The following is a 26,369-nucleotide window of genomic DNA, read 5'->3' on the forward strand; positions in this document are numbered from 1 at the left end:
GTAATGCAATCAAGGCCCTTATAAAAGAGCCTTCACATAGCCTTGGATTCATTTGTCCTTCTGCCTTCCACCACATGAGGACACAGCTGTTCTCCCCTCCAAAACATTCAGCTAAAAGGTCCCTTCTTAGAAGCAGAGAGAAGTCCCTGGGCAATCCTACCTAATGGCACCATGATCTTGAACTTTGGAACAGTAAGAGTGTAAATTTCTGGGTTTATAAATTTCTGTGGTCTTCAGTCATAGGAGCACATATACACTAAGACAATGTTTGTAGCTCATGTGAATATTCACCCAAGTGTTATCTCAGAAGAGAAGGATTTTAATAATCAAGACATAAAAAGGATAGAATGAACATTCTGTGGACATCATAGTCTTCAAATGACCATGATGATAGGGATGGAGGTTATGCATGGGCTCAGCAACATGTACTTCCACTTACCAAAGCTGGTCTGCAAGTCACCATTCAATCAGGTGGCATGTTGGTTACACTGTACTGCTTTTTATTATAGCAGTGTTTTGTTTCTGGTGGATTAGATACTTTGGATACAGAAATGCCTTCTCTATGCACAGTGCTTCAGTCAAAGCTACTATCCATGGACCTTTAGAATTTCTTATTAATTGTTATGGTATTCTACACAGCATTCCTTCTGAGCAAGAAAATAACTTCAAAGCCAATGAATTGGAGCAACGGGGCCATGTTCATGCCATTCCCTGATTTTACCATATTACCATGATACCTACCATACTGATATAGCCAGTATAATAGAAGCATAGAATGAATTTAAGACACATTTACAGTACCATGTAGGTGGCAATACTTTTCAGGGCTGGAAAAAGATTCTCCAGTAGGCAGTAGATTATCTGCTGTTTCTTTCATGGCAGGATTCATGAGCCTAGAAATAGAAATGATTGCAATGGGACTGGAACCATTCTCTACCTCTAGTGACTCACTAGCAAAGTTTCCTTCTTGTTCCTACACTTTTGTGCTCAGCTGACCTGACAGGTTTAGTTCCAAAGAGGGACACACCATGATTATTGAACTGGAAGTTAAAACTTCCACCTAGGCACTTTGATCTTCTTGTCGCTCTGAGTCAATTGGCAAAGAAAGGAATGACTATGATGATTGGGGTGATCTTGACTACTAAAGAGAAATTGGACTACAAATCCATAATGGAGGTAGAGAAGACTATGTCCAGTATTAGAAGATTCCTGGGAAATCTCTCAGTATTACCATGTTCTATGATTAGAGTCAATGGGAGGCTATAACAACCCAACTAAGGCAGGACTACTGACCAAGAATCATCAGGAACAAGTGTTTAGTTCACCATATCAGGGAAAGAACTACCACTGCTGAAGCGCTTCCTGTAGACAAAGGGAATAGGAAATGAGTAGTTTAAGAAGGTCATAAATACAAACCTTGACCACATGACCAGTTACCAAAATTAAGATTGTACTTATCACAAACATTTCCTCATTTTTTTAAAAATCAGTGCATATGTGTGTGCACACACAGAGCAATAAATTATTTTTATTTTCTTTCATATTGCTTTATCACATCATGTAAGATATGTTCACATTATAGCATAGTTTTATGCACTGTTAATTTTAGTAGATAGTACTTCAGTTGCCAGAGTTCAAAGAGAAGACTAAACATTATTTAAGAGTTAACTTTTTCTTCTGTAGAAGGTTAACAGATATATGCAGGGTAGTTACATCATGTTAGTCAGATTATGACTTCTTTGTTTTATTTTCAAACATTTGCATTTAAGTAGATGTATATGAGTGCCAAGTTGACAAAGGAGAGACTTCTGATGTAGATTTTTATTGATCGGTTGACTTAGCCATGGAATCATCTAATCAGATATCTGATTAGACATTCTTTCTGGATGTGTCTTGAGCCTGTTTCCAGAAGAAAATAACACTTGAATTGGTGGACTGAGTAAAGTAGATGGAACTCCCCAGTGTGGATAGGAGTCATCCAATCCACTGAGGCCATGAATGGAACAAAAAGGCAAATAAAGTTTGAATTCACTCCTTTCTTCTGGAACAATGGAACTGGGACATTCTTCCTTTCTTCTGATCTTGGTTTTCCTAGTTCTTAGGCCCTCAGATTAAGGCAGGGATCTATACCATCAATTCTATGGCTCTCAACTTTTTGCTGCCATGGGTGAAGTGTGAAGATTTCAGATTATGGGATTTTTCAGCCTCCATAATAGCATAAGCCAATACTTGTATTGGCCCAAGACTAGACACATCAGTGACAATGAGAACTTATTTATGGTGTTTTATTAAGAAGGAAACAGATCCTTTCCAGCTCCTATTATATATGAACAAGAGATAATTTAGAGAGGCTAGTGATGCTGCAGCCATCCTAGAAACCTGTGGGGTCTAAGAATAATCCAGCATAGAAGAGCCAAATTCTGATAAATTGTGTGAAGTTTTTAATTATAAAATCAGTTTATATATACACCAATGAAACTCATTTGCTCCCATTCAATATTATGTTTGTGAGATTCCTGCATGTTGTGGAACTGTGTGGTTCTATTGTTTACAGTGATGCGGAAAGTATTTTCTTGGATAACTTGTAGTATATTTACATGCTCTAGCATTTGGACTTTTAGACTATATCTAGCTTTTTAAATTACAAGTAATGTTGTACATATCTTTTGTATCCACATGTAGGGAGATTATGCATTGTATTTACCTGAATTGACAGTGGTGATCTCTTCATTATATTTGTGTTAAACTTTATTGATAATGCCATCTGTCTTCATTGGTTAACTATACCATTTACATGCCACCCATAGCATATGAGAGTTCCTTTTGCTTCACAATCTGATAAATACTATATGATAGTATTTTACTAGTATACAATAAAACTTTAATTGAAGCTATGTATTTCTTTCTAAATATAATTATAGTAGAATCTCCATAGTTGACCACCTCCCTACATTGACCATCTCCTTAAGTTGACCTAAGTTTCATAGACTGGACATGCACCACATGTACATATCAGTACAGTAGTCCTAGTTCCTTATGTTGACCTCTTCTACATTTGACCAGTTTATTTCAGTCCCTTGGGTGATCAACTTACAGAGGTTCTACTGTATAGTTTCTTTTTTAAGAAAGAAGAATATCTAGTTCAAAATGCAGGCTTTGCACAAATGTGTATTTTACCTTTTTCTTTTTTTTCTTATTAAATCATAACTGTGTACATTGATGCATTTATGGGTTTCAATGTACTGATTTGATATACAATGTGAAATGCTTACATTGAACTAAGAAACACATTCATCGCAATTATACTCTTTGCATAATAGTTTTGAAATGTACCATTGCATCATGCACATTAGGTGAGGTCCCCCAAATTATCCTCCCTCATCCTACCTCCCCTCTCCTCTACCCCTCTCACCTCTTCCCTTCTACTTTCTGAACTATAGTTATGTTTTACCATTCATATGAATACATAGGTGATTACATATTGATTTCATAGTAGTATTGAGTACTTTGGATACTTTCTTTGCCATTCTTGACATAGTTTACTAAGAAGAATATGTTCCAGCTCCATCCAGGAAACATAAAAGATGTGAAGGCTCTGTCTTTTTTATGGCTACATAGTATTTCATGGTGTACATATACCACAATTGGTTAATCTATTCATGGGTCTATGGTCACAAGGGTTGTTTTCATGTCTTGGCAAATATGAATTGAGCTGCAATAAACATTCTGCTGCAAATGTCTTTGTTGTAAAATAATTTTTGGTCATCTGGGTATATACCTTGTAGGGGAATTGCAGGATCAAATGGTAGGTCTACTTTTAGTTCCTTGAGTATTCACCAAACTTCTTTCCCAAAAGGTCATATTAGCTTGCATTCCCACCAGCAGTGTAGAAGTGTTCCCTTCTCTCCACATCCATGCCAACATCTGTAGTTTTGGGATTTTGTGATGTGGGCTAATCTTACTAGAGTCATATGATATCTCAAAGTGGTTTTGATTTGCATTTCTCTGATTATTAAGGATGATGAGCATTTTTTCATGTGTTTGGAGGCCATGTGCCCATCTTCATCAGAGAAGTTTCTGTTCAAGTTTCTTGCCCACATAGACGTGGGGTTATTTGTTCTTTTATTATTGATTAGTTTGAGTTCACTGTGGATTCTAGTTATCAGACCTTTGTCAGACGCATAACCTTTAAAAGTTTTCTCCCATTCTGAAGGTTGTCTGTTGGCTTTACTTACTATGTTCTTGGCAGTACAAAAGCTTTTTAGTTTGGTCAGATCCCAGTAATGTATTGTTGGTATTGTTTCAATTACCTGGGGGGTCCTTCTCATAAAATATTCTCCCAGGCTGGTTTTTTTCAACTGTTTTTCCCTGCACTCTCTTCTGGTATTTTTATAGTTTCATGTCTGAAGTTTAAATCTTTCATCGAGTGAGAATCAATTTTTGTTAATGGTGAAAGGTGGGGGTCCAGTTTCGGTCTTCTACAGTTGCCAGCCAGTTTACCCAGCACCATTTGTTAAATAGGGAGTCTTTCCCCCACTGAATATTTTTGATAGGCTTGTCAAAGATCAAATGACAATAAGTAGCTGGGTTCATTTCTTGGTTCTCTATTCTGTTCCATAAATCTTCCTCTCTGTTTTTGTGCCAGTACCATGCTGTTTTGATCACTATATTTATGGTATAGCCTGAAGTCTGGTAAAGTGATACCGCCTGATTTGGCTTTATTTCTGTATTGTCTTTGCTATTCGAGGTTTTTTCTGATTCCATATGAAATGAAGCACTATTTTTTCAAGCTCTTTAAAGTATGACAATGGTGCTTTAATAAGGATTGCATTAAATGTGTAGATTTATTTTACCTTTTTCTAACGTCCAACTTATGTGACAAAACTTAATTACTAAAGGGAATAAATCTATAAAGGAAGTGATAATGAGATCATACTGATGGAGAAGAAATTTTGTTTAATTTCAGAAAAATATAGAGGAGTTGTAATTGTACTCAAAAACAAACCAGAGAAGAGACATCTGTAGGCTAGACATTACAAGAGAAGGCTGAAGAGGACATTTGAGTTTCTGAGAAGTTCCCAACTTCCCCATCCACATTCACCCAATCTAAAGTGGGACTTGACAGTTACATACTCTGCCCCATATACTTATGGCTTCACATTTACTTCCTTATTCAAGGAAAAGACCAATTAGAAAAACAGACCTTGAAAATGGCAGAAGAAAGAGACACTGAATGCTTATAGTATCAATCTAGTCTTTGGGTCATAACAGTGAATGAATAAGCAAAACTCTAGATAATTGACAAGCAACCATAAGCACAATGGACATATTACACAGTGATAAAAATGAACAAACTAAAAACATATGCAATAATATTAATTCTCTAGTGTGAAAGAATAAGGGCAGCTGTATTATTATCCATGTACTCACTTCCCTTGGGTGTGCTGGTGTTGCTCAGAGAAACAAAAATAGGAAATTGTGGGTTCAACCTTATGTTCTGGACCTCCACAAATAAAGAATAATGGTATTTTAAGTACATCAATTTAACATTCTTTAATTTATAAAATTTAATAGCTTCTCTCTGATATTTAATAGTCTATCTCAAGAGCCAGTGCGATTTTCTTGATAACAGAATTCTTGGGATTCTGCTCTGCGAACCCAAACAGAAACCTGCAACCCAATGTAGGGTGTATGTGATGTGAGTATCCATTCTACAAATCTCTGTTCACTGTATGATTTATTTTATTTGAGTTATTTTCTGAGGAGCAACAAAATTTTATTACTTCATGTATTTATAAAGTCAGATGAAGAGCATATAACATAAAATATTTTCATTTTTTTCTTCTCTAAATATTCTAGAATGAGAGGAATATATAATTAAAATCTCATGTATGATTTTGACTAGATACTTATATTTTAAATTTATCAAATTCTGACATTTTAAGTCATTAAAAATCTAGAATAATTGCAATGGCACAAATATTTCAACATGGACAAAATTATACCCACATATAACCTTCATAATTTTCTGACTATTTTACTAAAAAAGAGGAGAGATGTTAACAAAAGATCTAAATTTTTCCCCTTAACGCTTTTTTCAATGAGTCTAAGACTTGCTTATTTCTCAGGCTATAGATAATGGGATTTAAAAAAGGAATTATAACAGTATAAAACAGAGAGTCTATCATATCTTGATTGCTAGCTTGTGGAGATGCAGGAAGCACATACATGAAGAGCAGAGGGCCATAGTATAAAGACACGGATAGGAGATGAGCCCCACAGGTGGAGAAGGCTTTCCTGATGCCTTTGAGGGATTTCTTTTTTAAGATTGTAAAGAGAACAAATGTGTAAGAGATAAGAACTGTTCCAATAGTTAATGCTTGAATTGAACCTGCAAAAATAAAAACCAGTCGATAATTAATAGAAGAGTCAGTACAAGAAATCTTCAATAATGGCATAATGTCACAGTAAAAGTGATGTATTATGTTGGAATTACAGAAGGTTAATCTGAACAAAAATCCTTCATGAAGTACGGCATGAAGAAAGCCACCTACAAAAGACAAGACTAATAGCCAGATGCACAGTGTGTTGTTCATAATCACTGGGTAGAGTAAAGGTTTGCATATGGCTACATAGCGATCATACGCCATTGTTGCCAAGAGAAAGCTTTCTGTGGTTAAACTGACTGCAAAGGAAAAAAATTGTATCATGCACTTGGAGAGAGATATCATCTGACTTTCAGTTAAGAAGATGACCAGCATGTTGGGAGTCACTGTAGTTGATAACCAAGTGTCCACAAAGGCTAAATTCCCGAGGAATAAGTACATGGGGATGTGAAGATGAGGGTCATTCCAGATGAGAGCAATCAGACTGAGGTTCCCCATGATTGTTATGAGGTACATCACTAAGAACATCAGGAACAGGGGGATTTTCCACTGCGGTTGGTGTGTAAGTCCTGTAAGAACAAACTCTGTCAAAAATGTTGCATTTTCCTTTTCCATGCCCTCAGCTTGTGTCCTCTAAAATAAAATAGAATAAATATGAAAGGAATATTGGCAATGTAATTATAAATTCAAATTGGTGAAGAGGATTTTAAATAAACTATATGCTAATCAAAGCCCTCATAATTTTAATTATAAATACTGTTATTGTTGGACACACATATATTAGAGTAATTAAAGAAATTTTTAAGATGCTATATTTCTTTTACAAAAATGTGCAGGAACTAGCATATTTACAACACAAGAGAGGCATTCTACATGTGTACTAAATTTACGTGGACACTGTTGAACATGGTGGAAAAGTCCTATGTCTGGGATACAAATAGTGTCAAAGGAAGAGGTTTTATGGTCCTGAAATAAAATAAATGAATTAAATGCCATGTGAAGGATCTTGAACTTTATTCTTCAGGAAATAAGCATGTACCAAAAATATTAAAAAGAGGAATAGCATCATAATTTATTTTTAAATTTATTTTTGATAGTGTAGAAAATATGCATCAAGAAAAGGAAATTGGAGTCAGGCATATTAACTAGGAACCTGTTAATAAGATCCAGGGAACCCCAAATCAGAGTAAACATGAGAATTGTCTGAGAGTATTTTTGTGGAAAATATAGGTTGTTGAGTGTATGATGCCCCATAATCATATCATTGTATACAGTTATGATTTAATAAAAAAAAAAAAGAAAAAAAAAAGAAATGAATCAAGTAGTTCAAGAATGCGTTCTAGGAATCTGAATTTTGAAAGTGCCCTCTTTAAGTGATTCAAATGCAGGTGAAGTGTCATATCTGTGTGTGACATGACATTGGAGGAGATAATGACATAGATTAAAGAGAATTCAGAATGTAGAATCTCTAGTCCTCTGTGACATATTTGAAGTGAAAGAAGTGTTCATGAAGGAGAGAGGAGTCACTTGGTGGCTTGGGAGATGATCATTAAGAACTGAGATTAAGAACTAGACGTGTCGACATGTTTCTGAAGTGAGCATCCCCTGAACTACCAGGTGAGATCTAGTCAGGAATATGAATGTGCTATAACTTGATAGAAATTATGCCTTGACATCATTGTGGTTGTAGAGGGAGTAGTTGGAGATGATCTATCCATAGGAAAGTAGACAAAGAAAGGAATGACAAGAAAAGAAACTTGAAGAAGTTACAGTAAAGAGGTAACAAAGTAGACATATGTCATTTATAAGGATAGCCAAGATCTGATCCTCTTTCCTGCCACTCGACGCTTGGTGACTGTCAGAGATCATCTACTATTCTAAGAACTGAAGAACTAGAAACTCATTTTCCCATTCCTTTTGCATCTACAGTGAAGGGACATGATATAGGCTGGCCAATGGTACATACTCATTCTACATTTGACAAGTAGAGAGAGGAAGAAAAAGGTACAGGGACAAAAGTGAATTTTGGTTTAAGGCAGAGAGGGCAGCAGTACAAGAGCTCCATGGAACGCATCCTTCATGCACATCAGTGGTATTTACAATGTGAGCTTTGTCACGGGAAGTTCAGTCTCAATAGTCCTCCCTGAGCTAGTGTGGGGCCTAACGTTGGGTATTCTGTTCCTACCAATTTTCCAGCTGAATACTCCAACATCCCTAAGAATTTCTATGTAGAACAAACATCCGTTAAATATGTTCACTTCATAATGCAACCAAGACCTGACTCCCAAAAGAGATGATGAAGAAGCAGAAAGGATATTAAGCAGGGTGATCAGAAAAGTGGGAGGGAAACTAGAAAGCTGGGTTTTGCAGTCATGAAGGAGGAAAGACATTCGCAGACAAAGTGAAATACTCTGAAAGCACAATGAGTGAATAAAGATCTTTGGGTGTAATAAATTTTAATACTTTTATTGAGAGCAGTTTTCAGTTAACATTTTGTGATATTGTTGAGGCAAAAAAAAATTCAAAGTGAATAGAAAACATGTGGCACAACAGCGTGTAGCATGAAATAAAATAAGAAATGTGGCGGGCCTTTGGCATTTTTAGACAAATGTACGTTTTTTCTGTAGAACATTTAAATAAACATCTCTCAAAGAGGAGGAAAGATGAGAGTATGGAAGGAAAAGAAGAGAGAAGAAAGAGAAATTTAGGAAAGTGTAAAAAATGAGAGAAAGAGAAATAAAGAATGAAAAAGGCACGTAGCCTTTGTTAAAGGTTGTCAACTCTAGAAATCTTTCTTCTTTCTTTTAGTCAACATCCAACTTTATTTTCATACGGAATTAACATATGAGAGACTTGATTTTCAATTTTGCTTTATAAAATTTGTGCTTTTCTTAAATTTACTAACACTGACTGAAAGTTCTTTCCATATATTTTTTTAATTTTTTGAGACAGGGCCGCATGCTGTTACCCAGGCTGGAGTAGCATGATCATAGCTTACTGCAGCCTTGAACTCCTTGAATGTATCCTCCTGTCTCTCAAGTAGGTGGGACTACACATACACGTTGCCAAGCCTGGTTCATTTTTTTTTTTTTTTTACTGTTGGCAGAGACAGAGTCTTGCTATGTTGCTCAAGCCAGTTTTGAACTCCTGGCCTTAAGTGATCCTCCTACCTCAGTTTCTCAAAGTGCTGGGATTACAGGTATGAGCCAAAGTGGCTGGTATCTTTCCATATTTAAAAGTTGCTTTACTTTATTCTGACAGTGATTGAAAGTGACACTCTAGAGAAATTCTGCTGATTACTTGAGTGGACTTTCCTCTCTGCCAGTTCATTTTTTTAGCAGAATATAATTGAAGCAAATGACTTGAACCTGATACAGAAATAGATATAATTAATAGAAATGATTATAAGTGTCAAACATGCATTTAGAATTGACTTATTCCATAAAATTCTAAATCACTAAATACTTGAAAATATTCAGATTCAAATTGTGTGTATGTGGGAACTCATTCAGTTATAACTATTAGAGAGAGGAGTACAGTGAAATTTTCTGCATATTCCTTACATATGATATATATAGTGTGTATACACATGTATATATATGTATACACAGTTGTATACACATACATGTATACACATATATATACATGTGTGTATATATATGTATATAAACACATATATATAACTGTCACCTTATCATCAGAATGGGTGACAGGATACAGGATTTAATATTTAAGTGACTGACCTTACAAGTAGTAATGAGAAAATGTGATTAAAAAGAACACATACATTTGTATCAGAGTAATCAGAAATAATTAAAATAAAGATCATTATGACTTGAATCTTTAAACCCAGTTTTAAATAGTCTAATGTTCTATTTCAACACAAGCTACCTTACACAATAAGTATAATAAGATTAACAAAATAATATGGTATCATTAAAAGAATAATTCTTTTATACTTTTATACTTCTTCTAATACTTTTCATATCCATATGTACTTATGAAAATAAAATATAAAGATAATCCAATAAGACTTATCCAATTTTAAACTGGCTAACTCTACAACTTGTACACATAATCTAAAGTTATAGTAAATTAAATGACATTTTTATCTTTTCTATAGAGTATAATGAAGATTAGAAATCATTTCTCTCTTACCTGTATCTTAAAAGAAATCGTGATCTCTGAAAAGTGTTAGGCATTCTAACGTGGAAAAAAATACAATAGAAGAAGAAGAAGAATGCCAAAACACAGGTACCAATTCATTGGACTCTCCTTCATTTTGGAGGTTTCATTTCCCAATCTCAGAAAAATGTTGTTTAGATTAATTTGTGTTGAAGAAAAGAGGCAGCCACTGGTACAACTGTGTGCTTTTGCCATAAGCGGAAGATTTGAAAGAGAAATAAGAGTGCCAGAGAATTCCCCATGGAACAAATTGAAGGTGTTCTACTGGGCATAGTGGATTGGAATGTTTATGAGAAGTCCATGTTGTCCCAAAGGCTATTACAAACTCCTGGAATCATAAATATCATTTTATTATTGATGCATATGTAGGACAGAAAACCAATGATATGGACACAGTTAGGAGATTAGGTTAGGAGATTAGTTTAGCTAGAAGAAAACCAAGTGTTATTCATCAATGGGAGAATGACTCAGAAGGCGTTTGAGAGATCTTTGAGGCTGCTGTATCCATAATAGGCCCAGAGTACCAAGGCTTTGAGGGCAGAATGTTTTCAAAGGAGGGGCTCGGGGCACCTATGAAACCTTGGGACTTATTGCTTAAGGCCACTTTTAGTGTCCGCTCCCTTAGTTGTGGCATAGTTCTCCTTGGCCACCCCAGACAGGATTCAGGTGAGTCCAGGTGCAATTTAAGCTATTCTTGCAGAGGACACAAGCATTAAGCTTTGTCAGTGTCCCTGTGCTGCTAATTCTTTAGGAATGCAGAGTGCAAGAACTGTGGAGGCATGGCTTCCTCCATGTAGATTTCAAAGGATGCTTCAGAAAAACTCACAGCTTAGCAGAGACACCCCTGAGAGGCTCCACTATGGCAATTCCCAGCAGTTCTTTGGTAGCCATGGGAGCTGTGGTGTGGTCTGCACCCAGCAACCCACAGAGGTGGGCTTCCTTGGAATGTTCGGAACCCAACCCCAGCCACACTGTGTTTGCAAGATAAGACATGGAGTCAAAAGTTATTCCCAAGTTTTAAGATTTAAGGTTGCTTTCTCTGTTAGGTTTTGGACTTACTTGACACCTGTTAGCTCTTTCTTGTTTCCTGTTTCTCCCTTTTAAAGTAGGAGTGTCTGTTCTGTGCCTGTCCTACGATTGTATTTTGGAAGCAGGAAACTTGTTTGATTTTATAGGTTTATAGCTGGCCAGTAATTGCCTCAAAATAAAACATATCTTTGGATCTCACCCATATCTAATTTAGATGAGACTACACCTGAGACTTTGGAGTTGATGCTGGAATGATTTATAACTTTTTGGACTATTGGAATGGTATGAATGTATTCTGCATTGGAAAAGGACATGAGGTTGGAGAGGGCTTTCCTGTGGATAGAATGGCATGATTTTAATGTGTTTCCTCTAAGATTTTACTTACAACTAATGTGATGCTATTAAGATTGAGGACTTTATGAGTAGGTATGTGGCCTCTTTCCGTTTGGAATGAAATCAAGGCCCTTATAAAAGAGCCTTCACATAGCCTTGGATTCATTTGTCCTGCCTTCTACCACATGAGGACACAGCTTTTCTCCCCTCCAAAAAATTCAGCTGAAAGGTGCCTTCTTAGAAGCAGAGAGGAGTCCCTGTGCAATCCTACCTAATGGCACCATGGTCTTGAACTTTGGAATTGTAAATTTCTGGGTTTATAAATTTCTGTGGTCTTCAGTCATAGGAGCGCATATACACTAAGACAATGTTTGTAGCTCATGTGAATATCCACCCAAGTGTTATCTCAGCAGAGGAGGATTTTAATAATCAAGACATAAAAAGGATAGAATGAACATTCTGTGGACACCATAGTCTTCAAATGACCACGATGGAGACTTATGCATGGGCTCAGCAATATGTACTTCCACTTACCAAAGCTGGTCTGCAAGTCACCATTCAATCAGGTGGCATGTTGGTTACACTGTACTGCTTTTTATTATAGCAGTGTTTTGTTTCTGGATTAGATACTTACTCTGGATACAGAAATGCCTTCTCTATGCACAGTGCTTCAGTCAAAGCTACTAACCATGGACTTTTAGAATTTCTTATTAATTGTTATGGTATTCTACACAGCCTTCTTTTTGAGCAAGAAAATAACTTCAAAGCCAATGAATTGGGGCAATGGGGCCATGTTAATGGAATTCACTGATTTTACCATATTTCCATGATCCCTACCATCCTGAAATAGCCAGTATAATAAAACCATGGAATTAATTTAAACACATTTACAGTACCATCTAGGTGCCAATACTTTGCAGGGCTGGAAAAAGATTCTCCAGTAGGCAGTAGATTATCTGAATTAGCTTCTTTTTTTTTTAATTTTTTAATTTTTTTATTGTTAAATCATAGCTGTGTACATTAGTGCAATCAAGGGGTACAATGTGCTGGTTTCATATATAATCTGAAATATTCTCATCAAACTGTTCAACATAGCCTTCATGGCATTTTCTTAGTTATTGTATGAAGACATTTGTATTCTACCTTTAGTAAGTTTCGCCTGTACCCATTCTAAGATGCACCGTAGGTGTGGCCCCACTCATTACCTTCAATTAGCTTCTAATGTATGGTGCTGTTTCTTTCATGGCAGGAGTCATGAGCCTAGAAATAGAAACAATTGCAATGGGACTGGGACCATTCTGTACCTCTAGTGACCCACTAGCAAAGTTTCCTTCTTGTTCCTACACTTTTATGCTCAGCTGGCCTAACAGGCTTAGTTCCAAAGAGGGACACACCATGATTCCATTTTATTGGAAGTTAAAACTTCCACCCAGGCACTTTGGTCATCTTATCTCTCTGAATCAATTGGCTAAGAAAGGAATGACTATGATGATTGGGGTGATCTTGACTACTAAAGAGAAATTGGACTACAAATCCATAATAGAGGTAGAGAAGACTATGTCCAGTATTAGAAGAGTACTAGGAGATCACTCAGTATTATCGTGTTCTATGATTAGATTGCTCCCATTCAATATTATGTTTGTGAGATTCCTTCATGTTGTTTTGCTGTGTAGTTCCATTGTTACACTGATGGGAAAGTATTTTCCTAGATAACTTGTAGTATATTTACATGCTCTAGCATTTGGACCTTTAGACTATATCTAGCTTTCTTTCATTACAATAATGTTGTACATGTCTCTTGTATTCATATGTGGGAGATTATGCATTTTATTTACCTGAATTGAAAGTGTTGGGCTCTTCATCATATTTGTGTTGAGCTTTACTGGTAATGCCATCTTTCCTCATTAGTTAACTACACGATACACTCCACCCATAACATATGAGAGTCCCTTTTGCTTCACATTATGATAAATACTATATGACAGTATTTTACTAGTATACAACAAAATTTTAATTGCAGCTATGTATTTCTTTTTAAATATAATTACAGTAGAATCTCCATAGTTGACCACCTCCCTACATTGACCATCTCCTTAAGTTGACCTAATTTTCATAGACTGGACATGCACCACATGTACATATCAGTATGGTAGGCCTAGTTCCTTACGTTGACCACGTTTACATTTGACCAATTTGTTTCAGTCCCTTGGGTGGTCAACTTACAGAGGTTCTACTGTATATATAGTTTCTTTTTTAAGAAAGAAGAATGTGTAGTCCCAAATGCAGGCTTTGCACAAGTGTGTATTTTATCTTTTTCTAACATCCAACTTATGTGACAAAACTTATTTACTAAAGGAAATAAATCTGTAAAAGAAGTGAAATGAGATCACACTGATGAACTAGAAATTTTGTTGAATTTTAGAAAAGTATAAAGGAGTTGTGATTATACTGAAAAACAAAGCAGAGAAGAGGCATCTGTAGACTAGACATGCACAAGAGAAGGATGCAGAGGACATCTGAGTTTCTGAGAAGCTCCCAACTTCCCCATCCACATTCACCCAATCTAAAGTGGAACTTGACAGTTACATACTCTGCCCCATATACTTATGGATTCACATCTACTTCCTTATTCAAAGAAATTGCCAGTTAGAAAAACAGACCTTGAAAATGGCAGAAGAAAGAGACACTGAATGCTTATAGTATCAATCTAGTCTTTGGGTCGTAACAGTGAATGAATAAGCAAAACTCTAGATAATTGACAAGCAAACATTAGCACAATGGACATATCACACAGAAATAAAAATTAACAAATTAAAGACATATGCAATAATATTAATTCTCTAGTGTGAAAGAATAAGGGCAACTGGATTATCATCCATCTACTCACTTCCCTTAGGTGTGCTGGTATCTCTCAGAAGAAAAAAAAAAAGCAAATTGTTTGATCCAATCTTATGTACTGGGCCTCCAGAAATAAGGAATAATGGTATTTATTTTAAGTATGTAAATTTAACATTCCTTAATTTATAAGATTGAATAGCTTCTCTCTGGTATTTAACAGTCTATCTCAGAAGCCAGTGCATTTTTCTTGATAACAGAATTCCTGGGAATCTGCTCTGCTCACCTAAACAGAAACCTGTTACCCAATGTAGGGTATATGTGATGTGAGTATCCATCCTATAAACCCCTGTTCACTGCATGGTTTATCTTACTTGAGTTATTTTCTGAGAGGCAACAAAATTTTATCACTTCACGTATTTATAAAGTCACATGAAGTGCATATAACCTATAAAATATTTTCATTTTTTTCTGCTTTAAATATTCTAGAATGAGAGAAATATATGACTAAAATTTCATGTATGGTTTTGAATATTTTAAATTATTAAATTCTAACATTTTAAGTCATTAAAAATCTAGAACAATTGCAATTGCAAAAAAATTTCAACATGTACAAAATTATACCCACACATAACCTATATCATTGTGACTATTTTACCAAAAAAGAGGAGAGATATTAACAAAAGATCTAAACTTTTCCCCTTAATGCTTTTTTAAATGAGTCTAAGACTTGCTTATTTCTCAGACTATAGATAATGGGATTTAAAAACGGAATTATAACAGTATAAAACAGAGAGTCTATCATATCTTGATTGCTAGCTTGTGGAGATGCAGGAAGCACATACATGAAGAGGAGAGGGCCATAGTATAAAGACACGGATAGGAGATGAGCCCCACAGGTGGAGAAGGCTTTCCTGATGCCTTTGAGGGATTTCTTTTTTAAGATTGTAAAGAGAACAAATGTGTAAGAGATAAGAACTGTTCCAATAGTTAATGCTTGAATGGAACCTGCAAAAATAAAAACCAATTGATAATTAATAGAAGAGTCAGTACAAGAAATCTTCAATAATGGCATAATGTCACAGTAAAAGTGATGTATTATGTTGGAATTACAGAAGGTTAATCTGAACAAAAATCCTTCATGAAGTACGGCATGAAGAAAGCCACCTACAAAAGACAAGACTAATAGCCGGATGCACAGTGTGTTGTTCATAATCACTGGGTAGAGTAAAGGTTTGCATATGGCTACATAGCGATCATACGCCATTGCTGCCAGGAGAAAACACTCCGTGGTTACACTGACTACAAAGGAAAAAAACTGTATCATGCACTTGGAGAGAGAGATCATCTGACTCTCAGTTAAGAAGATGACCAGCATGTTGGGAGTCACTGTAGATGATAACCAAGTGTCCACAAAGGCTAAATTCCCAAGGAATAAGTACATGGGGATGTGAAGGTGAGGGTCATTCCAGATGAGAGCAATCAGACCAAGGTTGCCCACAATCGTGATGAGATATATCACCAAGAATATAAGGAACAGGGGGATTTTCCACTGTGGTGGATGTGTAAGTCCTGTGAGAATGAACTGTGTCAGCAAAGTTGCATTTTCTTTTTCCATGACCTCACTTGGTGTTTTCTGAAATAAAATGCAGAAAATGTAAAAAATATATATTCACTATGTAATTAAGACAAGTGGAAATTCTGGGATGGAAGTTGGGAAAAACCCGAAGTGTTATCAGATTGATTGCCTTTCAATTTTATGTATTACCACTAAACTGAAGGAAACTATATGTAGGAATAAAAGAAGGCAACAAAAATACAATAACTTTCCATTGAAATTATACACTAGATTTAACAGAATTAGAAAAAAATGAGAGGTATTCTGAGCATTTATGAGGACGCAGTTGAATATGATAAAGAGATCCTATGTCTGAGATAAGGGACTCAAGGTCAAGAGATAAACCTACATTCATAAAGGAATTAAATGCCATTTAAAAAATGTTGAACTTTAATTCTCTGGCAATAGTCATGCATTGAAAACTTTTCAAATCGGGAACAGCATATTATGAAATATTTTTTAAATTGAATATTTTGTAGCATAGAAAACAGGCAGCAAGTAGTGGAAAATGGAGTCAGAAATACTAATCAAGATGCTGCTGCTAAAACAAACAAACAAACATATAGGTGGGGTGCGGTGGCTCATGCCTGTAATCCCAGCCCTCTGCGAGGCTGAGGCAGGTGGATTGCCTGAGCTCACAGGTTCGAGACCAGCCTGAGCAAGAACGAGACCCCGTCGCTAAAAATAGCTGGGCATTGTGGTCCGTGCCTGTAGTTCCAGCTACTCGAGAGGCTGAGGCAAGAGAATTGCCTGAGCCCAAGAGTTTGAGGTTCTGTGAGCTATGATGGCACCACACTCTACCGAGGGGTACAGAGTAAAAATCTGTCTGAAAAAAAAAAAAAAAAAAAAGATGATGTTGCTATTTCCAGGGATTCCTGCAAAACACATTACAGATCAGAATTATATGAGGGAGTTTTTTTTGTTTTTGTTTTTGGTTTTGGTTTTTTTGTGTGAGAAATACTGATTGCAAAGTAACACTGTAGAAATAGAGACGGAAATACCAGGGTGGACCTAGGAATCTTCATTTTGAAAGTGTTTCCCAATTGATTCAAATGCACATGAAATGATTACAGCATGAATTATACGACATTGCAAGTGATGAGAAGAACAGAAGGATAGATTCAAGGAGCTCAAAATATAGAGTCACTAGGACTGGTTGCCTATTAGATGTGGAGGGGATGGTTGGTAAAGGAGAGTTGAGTCACTTGGTTACTGGGTAGAAGTTCATCAAAACTGAGACTGAGAACTTAGGTCCATTGGCAAAATATGGAAGAGTCCTCAGTAGCCCCCACCTAATAGATACAAAGTAGGGGAATATGGCACACTACAGGAGTGAAGGACTCAAATAGAACTTGAACTTATCCTAACAAATGTGAACAATGTAAACTAATCATGTACAATTATATTAATCCAAAATTCAAAAAACAAACAAAGAAAAAAAAAAAAAACGAGGGTCCACTGAACATTTAGGTGATATAACTTAATAGCATAAGTGCATAAATCCATTAAATCTTTTAAAAAAATGATGACATGATGACTTTTGAGTCATGGGAGTAGCTGACAGCATAGTTATAGACCACCTATTGGAGAGTATATAGAACAAGGGAAGAAGAACAAGATAAACCTTGAACTTATATTAGGTGAAAAAGTGGATAGAGTAGTCTCCCTTAGTTTGCCATTGTTTTATTTAGCCATGATCAACTGCACTCTAAAATATTACACACAATATGATACAGGGTCAGGCGATTTAGTTTGCAAATTCATCCTAACGTTCTGCATACTTCATTGCTAAATGTCACTACAGTCACTTTTGAAGTACTGCTCTTGAGAAGCAAAGTACCAACGCCAGCACCTAGTTCACCTTTGAAAACAATTGTCGAGCTCCTTTTTTGAAATGGCCATCAGAGATCTCACGGCATGAAGGTCTGACAGTTCAGGTCACAAACTTGCCACTGTGTGCCTACACTGGCAGCACTGTAAAAACAACTTGGTAAGGTTTCATAACCTTGGTACGTCAGTGTCACAGCTGTGTTCATGTCAACATGTGGCAGTGTCTTGCTGAACCACATTTACTCTTGTTGTTGCATGTTTTTGTGTGCTGCGCAATGGCAGCTCTGATGGTCACTCCTAAAAAGAGTTTCAAAATTGCTTTGACGCTTTGAAGGGTGGACTAGGCACTGGAATCAGTGAATAGCTTCCCAGAGGAGTACTTCAAAGGTGACCATAGTGCTACTCAGCAATGAGGGGTGCAGCACTTTTTCTAGGATGAATTCTCTGCAATGAAGTGTGCAGCACTTTTCATGGGACAAGTTTATGAACTAATTGTCAGATCTCATATTTTAAGGCAGAGAAGTTACACTGACATAACTTTTAATAGAGCATACTGTAATAATTGTTGTGTTTTATTATCAGTAATTGTTGTTAAATCTAACTCTGGCCAACCTATAAACCAAACTTTATCACAGGTAGTATGTATAGGAGAAAACATAGCACAGAATATGTGGGGTTCAGTACTATTCAACATTTTTTTAGGCATTGATCAGGGGGTCTTGGAATGTATGCCCTATAAAAAGGGGGAATGACTGCATATGTCATTTATTAGATGACAACATCTGATCCCCTTTTCTACCACATGATTCTTTGTGATAAGCAGAGACTACCTTTTACTTTAGAAGCAAACAAAGCTATGAAGATATTTTCCCATCCTCCTTACTCCTAGAGTAAGGGACTTGATCTATGTTTGTCCTTTCAAATCTGCCCAAATTAGATTGGGGATATAGAAAGAAAGAGAGACAATTACAAGGTCAAAGAGAATTTGGGGGGTGGTGCCTGTAGCTCAGTGGGTAGGATGCCGGCCACATACACCGAGGCTGGCAGGTTCAAACCCAGCCCGGGCCAGCTAAAATCAACAATCACAACTGCAACAAAATAGTTGCAAGTAGTAAAAGTAATAAAATCAGTAAGATTCCCAGAGAGCGTCAGGTGTAATCATTGTATAAACAAAGATTTTTTTTTATAGTATCAGCTACTGTGGAGGCTGAGGCAAGAGAATTGCTTGAGCCCAAGAGTTTGAGGTTGCTGCTCTGAACTATGATGCCATGGCACTCTACTGAGGGTGACATACTGAGACTCTGTCTCAAAAAAAAAAAAAAAAAGAATTTTAGTGCAAAAAACAGTGAAAGCAGCAATATTAAGACTCCAGCAAATATACCTGCATCCACTACTATGACACTGACCTTGTTGGGCATCTGAACGTCAGCAGGAGTAAGAGCAGCATCCATTGAGCTAATGTTGGGACATGATTGCTGCTATTGACTTGCTGGTCTGCTTGCTTCTTCTACAACCCATTTTTCCAGTTGATTCTTCAAACCATGGCAATTTTTCTGTGTTAGAGACAATATCCATTCTATAAACTACTTTCTTTTGTCAACCAAAGCCTTTACTCAAACAAAAGGAAGACTAGAGAGACACCAGAAAAGGATACCAGGCCAAGTAATCAGGGAAGCAGGAGGAATGCTGAAAACCTGAGTGTGTGGACCTGAGGAGAGGACAGCTTTTCAAGGACAAAGTGAAGGACAGGGCCACATATCAAAATAAATGCTTTAGTAGAAGGAGGAGTGAACAGAGATCACTGAGTGTGGAAATCAGGGAATGTTTAGCGGCTTTCCTGGGAGCACTTTCTATTCTGTGATAGAATTGAGGTGAGAGAATAATGAGAATTAAATGAGTAACAAGTGTCACAACAGCAAGTGAAATAAAACGGAGCACTCTCAGAAATGAGGAGAATAGTTGGCATTTGTCTGCTGGCATTTTTCTGCTGCCATAGACAAATGCAAATTATTTTCTAAAGAACTTAGAACTTTAATGAAAGTTTTCAAAGATAGAAAAGAGTAAGAGCTGGAGAGGAGAAGGGGAATAGAGAGGTGGAAAGGGAAACTTGGCTGGGTGAAAAGAGAACAAGAGGAAGAAGAAAAGTAGGTAGAGAAGGACAGACACATATATGGATCAGAAAAGGCAAAGCAAAGGGACTGGAGAAGGCAAGCCCTGGAGAAAGGCTGAAGACTGAATAAAGGAGAAAGGTCAGAGGCTTGAGGGGTCAATGTTTGTGTCAACCCCAGACTTAGTAAAAGATGTCAAGCCTGGACTCTTTACTTTTTCTGTTATTCAAAATTCAACTTTTATGTTCCTTTGAATTAAAACATTTAATTTTAAATTTTACTTTCCAAACTTTGTGTTGTTCGTAAAGATATCAACATTTCCTGAAACATCTTTACATATTTATTAATAAAAATTGCTTTATGTTTGTTTATACAATGATTACACCTGACACTCTCTGGGAATCTTCCTGATTTTACTACTTGGGAACATAGTTTTTGTCCACAATTTTTTTTGACCTGAATAAAACAAAGACTAGAAACTAATACAGATTATAAAACTGGCAAAGCTAATAATTCCAGTTATTAAATGCACCTTTATTTGATATGATTTTCTTTGATGTAATCCTAAAATATATTTGTAATGATCAGTTTATTATTTCATAAAGTTTAGTATTTACTACTTTTTAGTAGTAAAGTTTAGTATTTTCAAATTACCTACCTGAAAATTTTCAAATTCAATTTGTGTGTGGATACTTATTAAACCATAAAGGCTGGAATTTATGAAGTAATAAACTGATTATTAGAAATACATTTTCTCTATGATATACAAATTATTAATATTTTTATTTATGATAACTAAACTAATAACTGTCGGGAGGGTGAAAGAATATAGGAGTGACTTACCTTAAAAGTTTTATTCGGAATATATACCTAATTCAACTGAATGAGGATTTATATTTGAATCATCAGAAAGATGGTTTATATAAGAATCATTATGACAGAATTTCTAAATTAGTTTTTAAGTATTTATTTTTCAATTCACCAGAATTTGTCTTATAAATTCATTAAATTAAGTAAACAAGATCAAAATGTTAAAGGAGAAAAATCCATCTTATAGCTATTTTGTTTATCCAGATTAAGTCATGATAATAAAATATACTGAAAATGTACTATTTGCTCTCCATTTCTCACCCATCTTCTCTGGCATCTTCTAAATCCAATCTAAATCATTATAAATTAAACATCACTTTAAACTATACATATATACACACATGCACATACATGTATGACAGTGAATATTACAGAAATTGCATCTCTCTTACTCATCATATCTTGAAAAAATTGTGGAGTTCCTGAATAGTGCTAGTCTTTCTAAAGCACAAAAAAACGACAGTAGCAAAGGAATGCCAATAACAAAGACAGCAATTTGTTGCACAGTGATTCATTTTGTAAGCTTCATTTCCCAAGCTCAGAATAATGTGGTTTTTGTAAATTTGCTTTCAACATGAGAGTCAACCAATGATACAACAGGGTGGTTTTGCTAGAAAAGGAAGGAGTGAGAAATTCCCGAGAGCATCTGAGGATTTCCTGTAGGAAGATAAGGTGTAGCTCTTCTACTGGGCACTGTGGATTTGGACAGATTGTCCCACAGGTCATTACGGTGTTTGAAATGATAAGCAACCATTAACTGCAGTTCTTTTAACACGTGAAAATTTTAATAACTAAAACTATGAAAAGACAGTTCTTTTAACAACTGAAATTACACTTTACGCCACTATTTTCCACAGGTAATACTTAAGATGTGTCCAGGCAAACATCAGCTGAGATAGATAGATAGAGGATAGACAGATAAATGATAGATAGGAAGAAAGAAAGAAAGAAAGAAAGAAAGAAAGAAAGAAAGAAAGAAAGAAAGAAAGAAAGAAAGAAAGAAAGAAAAAGAAAGAAAGAAAGAAAGAGGAAAGTTTGTTGCTCTGAAAACCTTTATTAGTATGGTCTTGCCTAAGCTAATCAAAACATATTAATAATTTTTTTTTTCTAGAGACAGAGTTTTACTTTCTTGCCCTTGGTAAGAAAGTGTGTGTGGTATCACAGCTCACAGCAACCTCCGGCTCCTGGTCTTAGGTGATTCTCTTCTCTCAGCCTCCCAAGTAACTGGGACTACAGTCACCCGCCAGAACACCCGGCTATTTTATTTTGGGCAGTTTGGCCAGGGCTGGTTTGAACCCACCACCCTCTGTGTATGGGGCCGGCGCCCTACTCACTGAGCTACAGGAACTGCCCAACATACTAATAATTTTAATGTGGCCAAAGATCTAGATTTCACTAAGGAGTCAACACCAAGTAAAGTTGTCCTCATGCAAATTGCAGCTCAAATTCAGAAATAAACTAGCTTCCCAGCTTTCATCTGACAGAAATGCTACTAGGCAAAGAGGGAAGAGCCAAGGAAAAACAAAGATAAAGAACCACGGTGGGTTGGGTGATATTTCTAGTTATTTGTCATCTATAATTCTTCTCTGGTTAAGTGTCTGTTCAAATCTTTTCCCCATTTTGAAATTATGTTTTGTTATTATTTAGTTCTGAGACCTCTTTTAAAATTCTAGATACAAACTTTTCACCAAACACATGATTTGCAAATATTTTCTTTAACTCACTCAGAAACTTCTGATCAAACTCCAACTTCCACACTGGCAAAAGGATTAAAAATGCCCACTAGACTTTCGAAAAACTCAATACCCAAAATTTCACCAAACTTATCAATACTCTCCATTAATGTGAATGGCTTAAACTGCGCTATAAAGAGACAGGTTAGCTGACTGGATACAAAAACTCAGGCCAGACATTTGTTGCATACAAGAGTCACATCTTAACTTAAAAGACAAATACAGACTCAGGGTGAAAGGATGGTCATCCATATTTCAGGCAAATGGTAACCAGAAAAAAGCAGGTGTTGCAATTTTATTTGCGGATACAATAGGCTTTAAACCAACAAAAGTAAGGAAGGACAAAAATGGTCACTTCATATTTGTTAAGGGTAAGACTCAATATGATGAGATTTCAATTATTAATATCTATGCACCCAACCAGAATGCACCTCAATTTATAAGAGAAACTCTAACAGACATGAGCAACTTGACTTCCTCCAACTCTATAATAGTCGGAGATTTTAACACTCCTTTGGCAGTGATGGATCGATCCTCCAACAAAAAGCTGAGTAAAGAAATTCTAGATTTAAATCTAACCATCCAGCATTTAGATTTAGCAGACATCTATAGAACATTTCATCCCAACAAAACTGAATACACATACTTCTCATCAGCCCACGGAACTTACTCCAAAATTGATCACATCTTAGGTCACAAGTCTAACCTCAGTAAATTTAAAGGAATAGAAATTATTCCATGCATCTTTTCAGACCATCATGGAATAAAACTTGAGATGAGTAACAACAGGAATCTGCATACTCATACAAAAACAAGGAAGTTAAATTACCTTATGCTGAAAGATAGCTGGGTCAGAGATGAGATCAAAAAGGAAATTGCCGAATTTTTGGAACAAAATGACAATGAAGACACGAACTACCAGAACCTCTGGGATACCGCAAAGGCAGTTCTAAGAGGGAAATTTATAGCACTGCAAACCTTCCTCAGGAGAATGGAAAGAAAGGAAGTAAGCAACTTCTTTTTTTATTGTTGGGGATTCATTGAGGGTACAATAAGCCAGGTTACACTGAGGAAGTAAGCAACTTAATGGGACATCTCAAGAGACTGGAAATGGAAGAACACTCCAACCCCAAATCCAGTAGAAGAAAAGAAATAACCAAAATCAGAGCAGAACTAAATGAAATTGAAAACAAAAGAATAATACAACAGATCAATAAATCAAAAAGCTGGTTTTTTGAAAAGGTCAACAAAATAGATAAACCTTTGGCCAACCTGATCAGGAAAAAAAGAGTAAAATCTCTAATCTCATCAATCAGAAATAACAAAGATGAAATAACAACAGACTCCTCAGAAATCCAAAAAATCCTTAATGAATATTACAAGAAACTTTACTCTCAGAAATACGAAAACCTGAAGGAAATTGACCATTACTTGGAAGCACATCACCTTCCAAGATTTCACCAAAATCAAGTGAAAATGTTGAATAGGCCCATATCAAGTTCGGAAATAACATCAACCATATAAAATCTCCCCAAAATGAAAAGCCCGGGACCAGATGGTTTTACGTCAAAATTCTACCAAACCTTTAAAGAGGAATTAGTACCTATATTACTCAACCTGTTCCAAAAGGTAGAAAAGAAGGAAGACTACTAAACACGTTCTATGAAGCAAACATCACCCTGATCCCCAAACCAGGAAAAGACCCAACAAGAAAAGAAAATTATAGACCAATATCACTAATGAATATAGATGCAAAAATATTCAACAAGATTCTAACAAACAGAATCCAGCAACATATCAAACAAATCATACATCATGACCAAATTAGTTTTATCCCAGGGTCTCAAGGCTGGTTCAATATACGTAAATCTATAAATGTAATCCAGCACATAAACAAATTAAAAAACAAAGACCATATGATTCTCTCAATCGATGCAGAAAAAGCTTTTGATAACATCCAACATCCCTTCATGATCAGAACACTTAAGAAAATTGGTATAGAAGGGACATTTCTTAAACTGATAGAGGCCATCTATAGCAAACCCACAGCCAATATCATATTGAATAGATTTAAATTGGAATCATTTCCACTCAGATCTGGAACCAGACAAGGTTGCCCATTGTCTCCATTGCTCTTTAACATTGTAATGGAAGTTTTAGCCACTGCAATTAGGGAAGAAAAGGTGATCAAGGGTATCCACATAGGGTCAGAAGAGATCAAACTTTCGCTCTTCGCAGATAATATGATTGTATATCTGGAAAATACTAGGGACTCTACTACAAAACTCTTAGAAGTGATCAAGGAATACAGCAGCGTCTCAGGTTACAAAATCAACATCCATAAATCAGTAGCCTTTATATATACCAACAATAGTCAAGCTGAAAAAACAGTCAAGGACTCTATTCCGTTCACAGTAGTGCCAAAGAAGATGAAACATTTGGGAGTTTATAAAACAAAGGACATGAAAGATCTCTATAAAGAGAACTATGAAACTCTAAGAAAAGAGATAGCTGAGAATGTTAACAAATGGAAAAATATGCCATGCTCATGATTGGGAAGAATCAACATTGTTAAAATGTCCATACAACCCAAAGCAATATATAATCTCAACGCAACCCCATTAAAGCTCCACTGTCATACTTTAAAGATCTTGAAAAAAACAATACTTTGTTTTATATGGAATCAGAAAAAACCTCGAATAGCCAAGACATTACTCAAAAATAAAAACAAAGCAGGAGGAATCATGCTACCAGACCTCAGACTATACTACAAATCCATAGTGATCAAAACAGCATGGTACTGGCACAAAAACAAAGTAGATGCCTGGAACAGAATAGAGAACCAAGAGATGAATCCAGCTACTTACCATTATTTAATCTTTGACAAGCCAATTAAAAACATTCAATGGGGAAAAGATTCCCTATTTAACCAATGGTGCTGGGTGAACTGGCTGGCAACCTGTAGAAGACTGAAACTGGACCCACACCTCTCACCATTAACCAAGATAGACTCTCACTGGATTAAAGATTTAAACCTAAGACATGAAACTATAAAAATACTAGAAGAGAGTGCAGGGAAAACCCTTGAAGAAATTGGGTTGGGCGAGTTTTTTATGAGAAGGACCCCCCAGGCAATTGAAGCTGTTTCAAAAATACACTATTGGGACTTGATCAAACTAAAAAGCTTCTGAACAGCCAAGAACACAGTAAGTAAAGCAAGCAAACAGCCTTCAGAATGGGAGAAGATATTTGCAAGTTATGTCTCTGACAAAGGTTTAATAACCAGAATCCACAGAGAACTCAAACGCATTAGCAAGAAAAGAACAAGGGATCCCATCACAGGCTGAGCAAGGGTTTTGAAGAGAAACTTCTCTGAAGAAGACAGGCACACGGCCTTCAGACATATGAAAAAATGCTCATCATCTTTAATCATCAGAGAAAT

General features: G+C 36.0%; 2 protein-coding genes across 2 annotated transcripts; both read right to left on the reverse strand.

Moving 5' to 3' along the window:
* Window positions 1-6,071: 6,071 nt before the first annotated feature.
* On the reverse strand, window positions 6,072-7,013 carry LOC128567911 (olfactory receptor 5H8-like). Its single transcript, XM_053565524.1, has one exon. It carries the CDS (start codon window positions 6,999-7,001, stop codon window positions 6,072-6,074), a length of 930 nt encoding a protein of 309 aa, XP_053421499.1. The 5' UTR covers window positions 7,002-7,013.
* Window positions 7,014-15,456: 8,443 nt separating this feature from the next.
* LOC128567912 (olfactory receptor 5H8-like) lies at window positions 15,457-16,407 on the reverse strand. The gene has a single exon (XM_053565525.1). The coding sequence runs from the start codon at window positions 16,384-16,386 to the stop codon at window positions 15,457-15,459; it is 930 nt and encodes a 309-aa protein (XP_053421500.1). The 5' UTR covers window positions 16,387-16,407.
* Window positions 16,408-26,369: the final 9,962 nt, after the last annotated feature.

This window comes from Nycticebus coucang, chromosome 16 (genome assembly GCF_027406575.1).
Source record: "Nycticebus coucang isolate mNycCou1 chromosome 16, mNycCou1.pri, whole genome shotgun sequence".
In the NCBI taxonomy this organism is placed as follows: domain Eukaryota; kingdom Metazoa; phylum Chordata; class Mammalia; order Primates; family Lorisidae; genus Nycticebus; species Nycticebus coucang.

Bases quoted from the DNA above. Each gene is read 5' to 3' on its own strand.
- LOC128567912 (XM_053565525.1), bottom strand. From the start codon at position 16,386: ATGGAAAAAGAAAATGCAACTTTGCTGACACAGTTCATTCTCACAGGA.
- LOC128567911 (XM_053565524.1), bottom strand. From the start codon at position 7,001: ATGGAAAAGGAAAATGCAACATTTTTGACAGAGTTTGTTCTTACAGGA.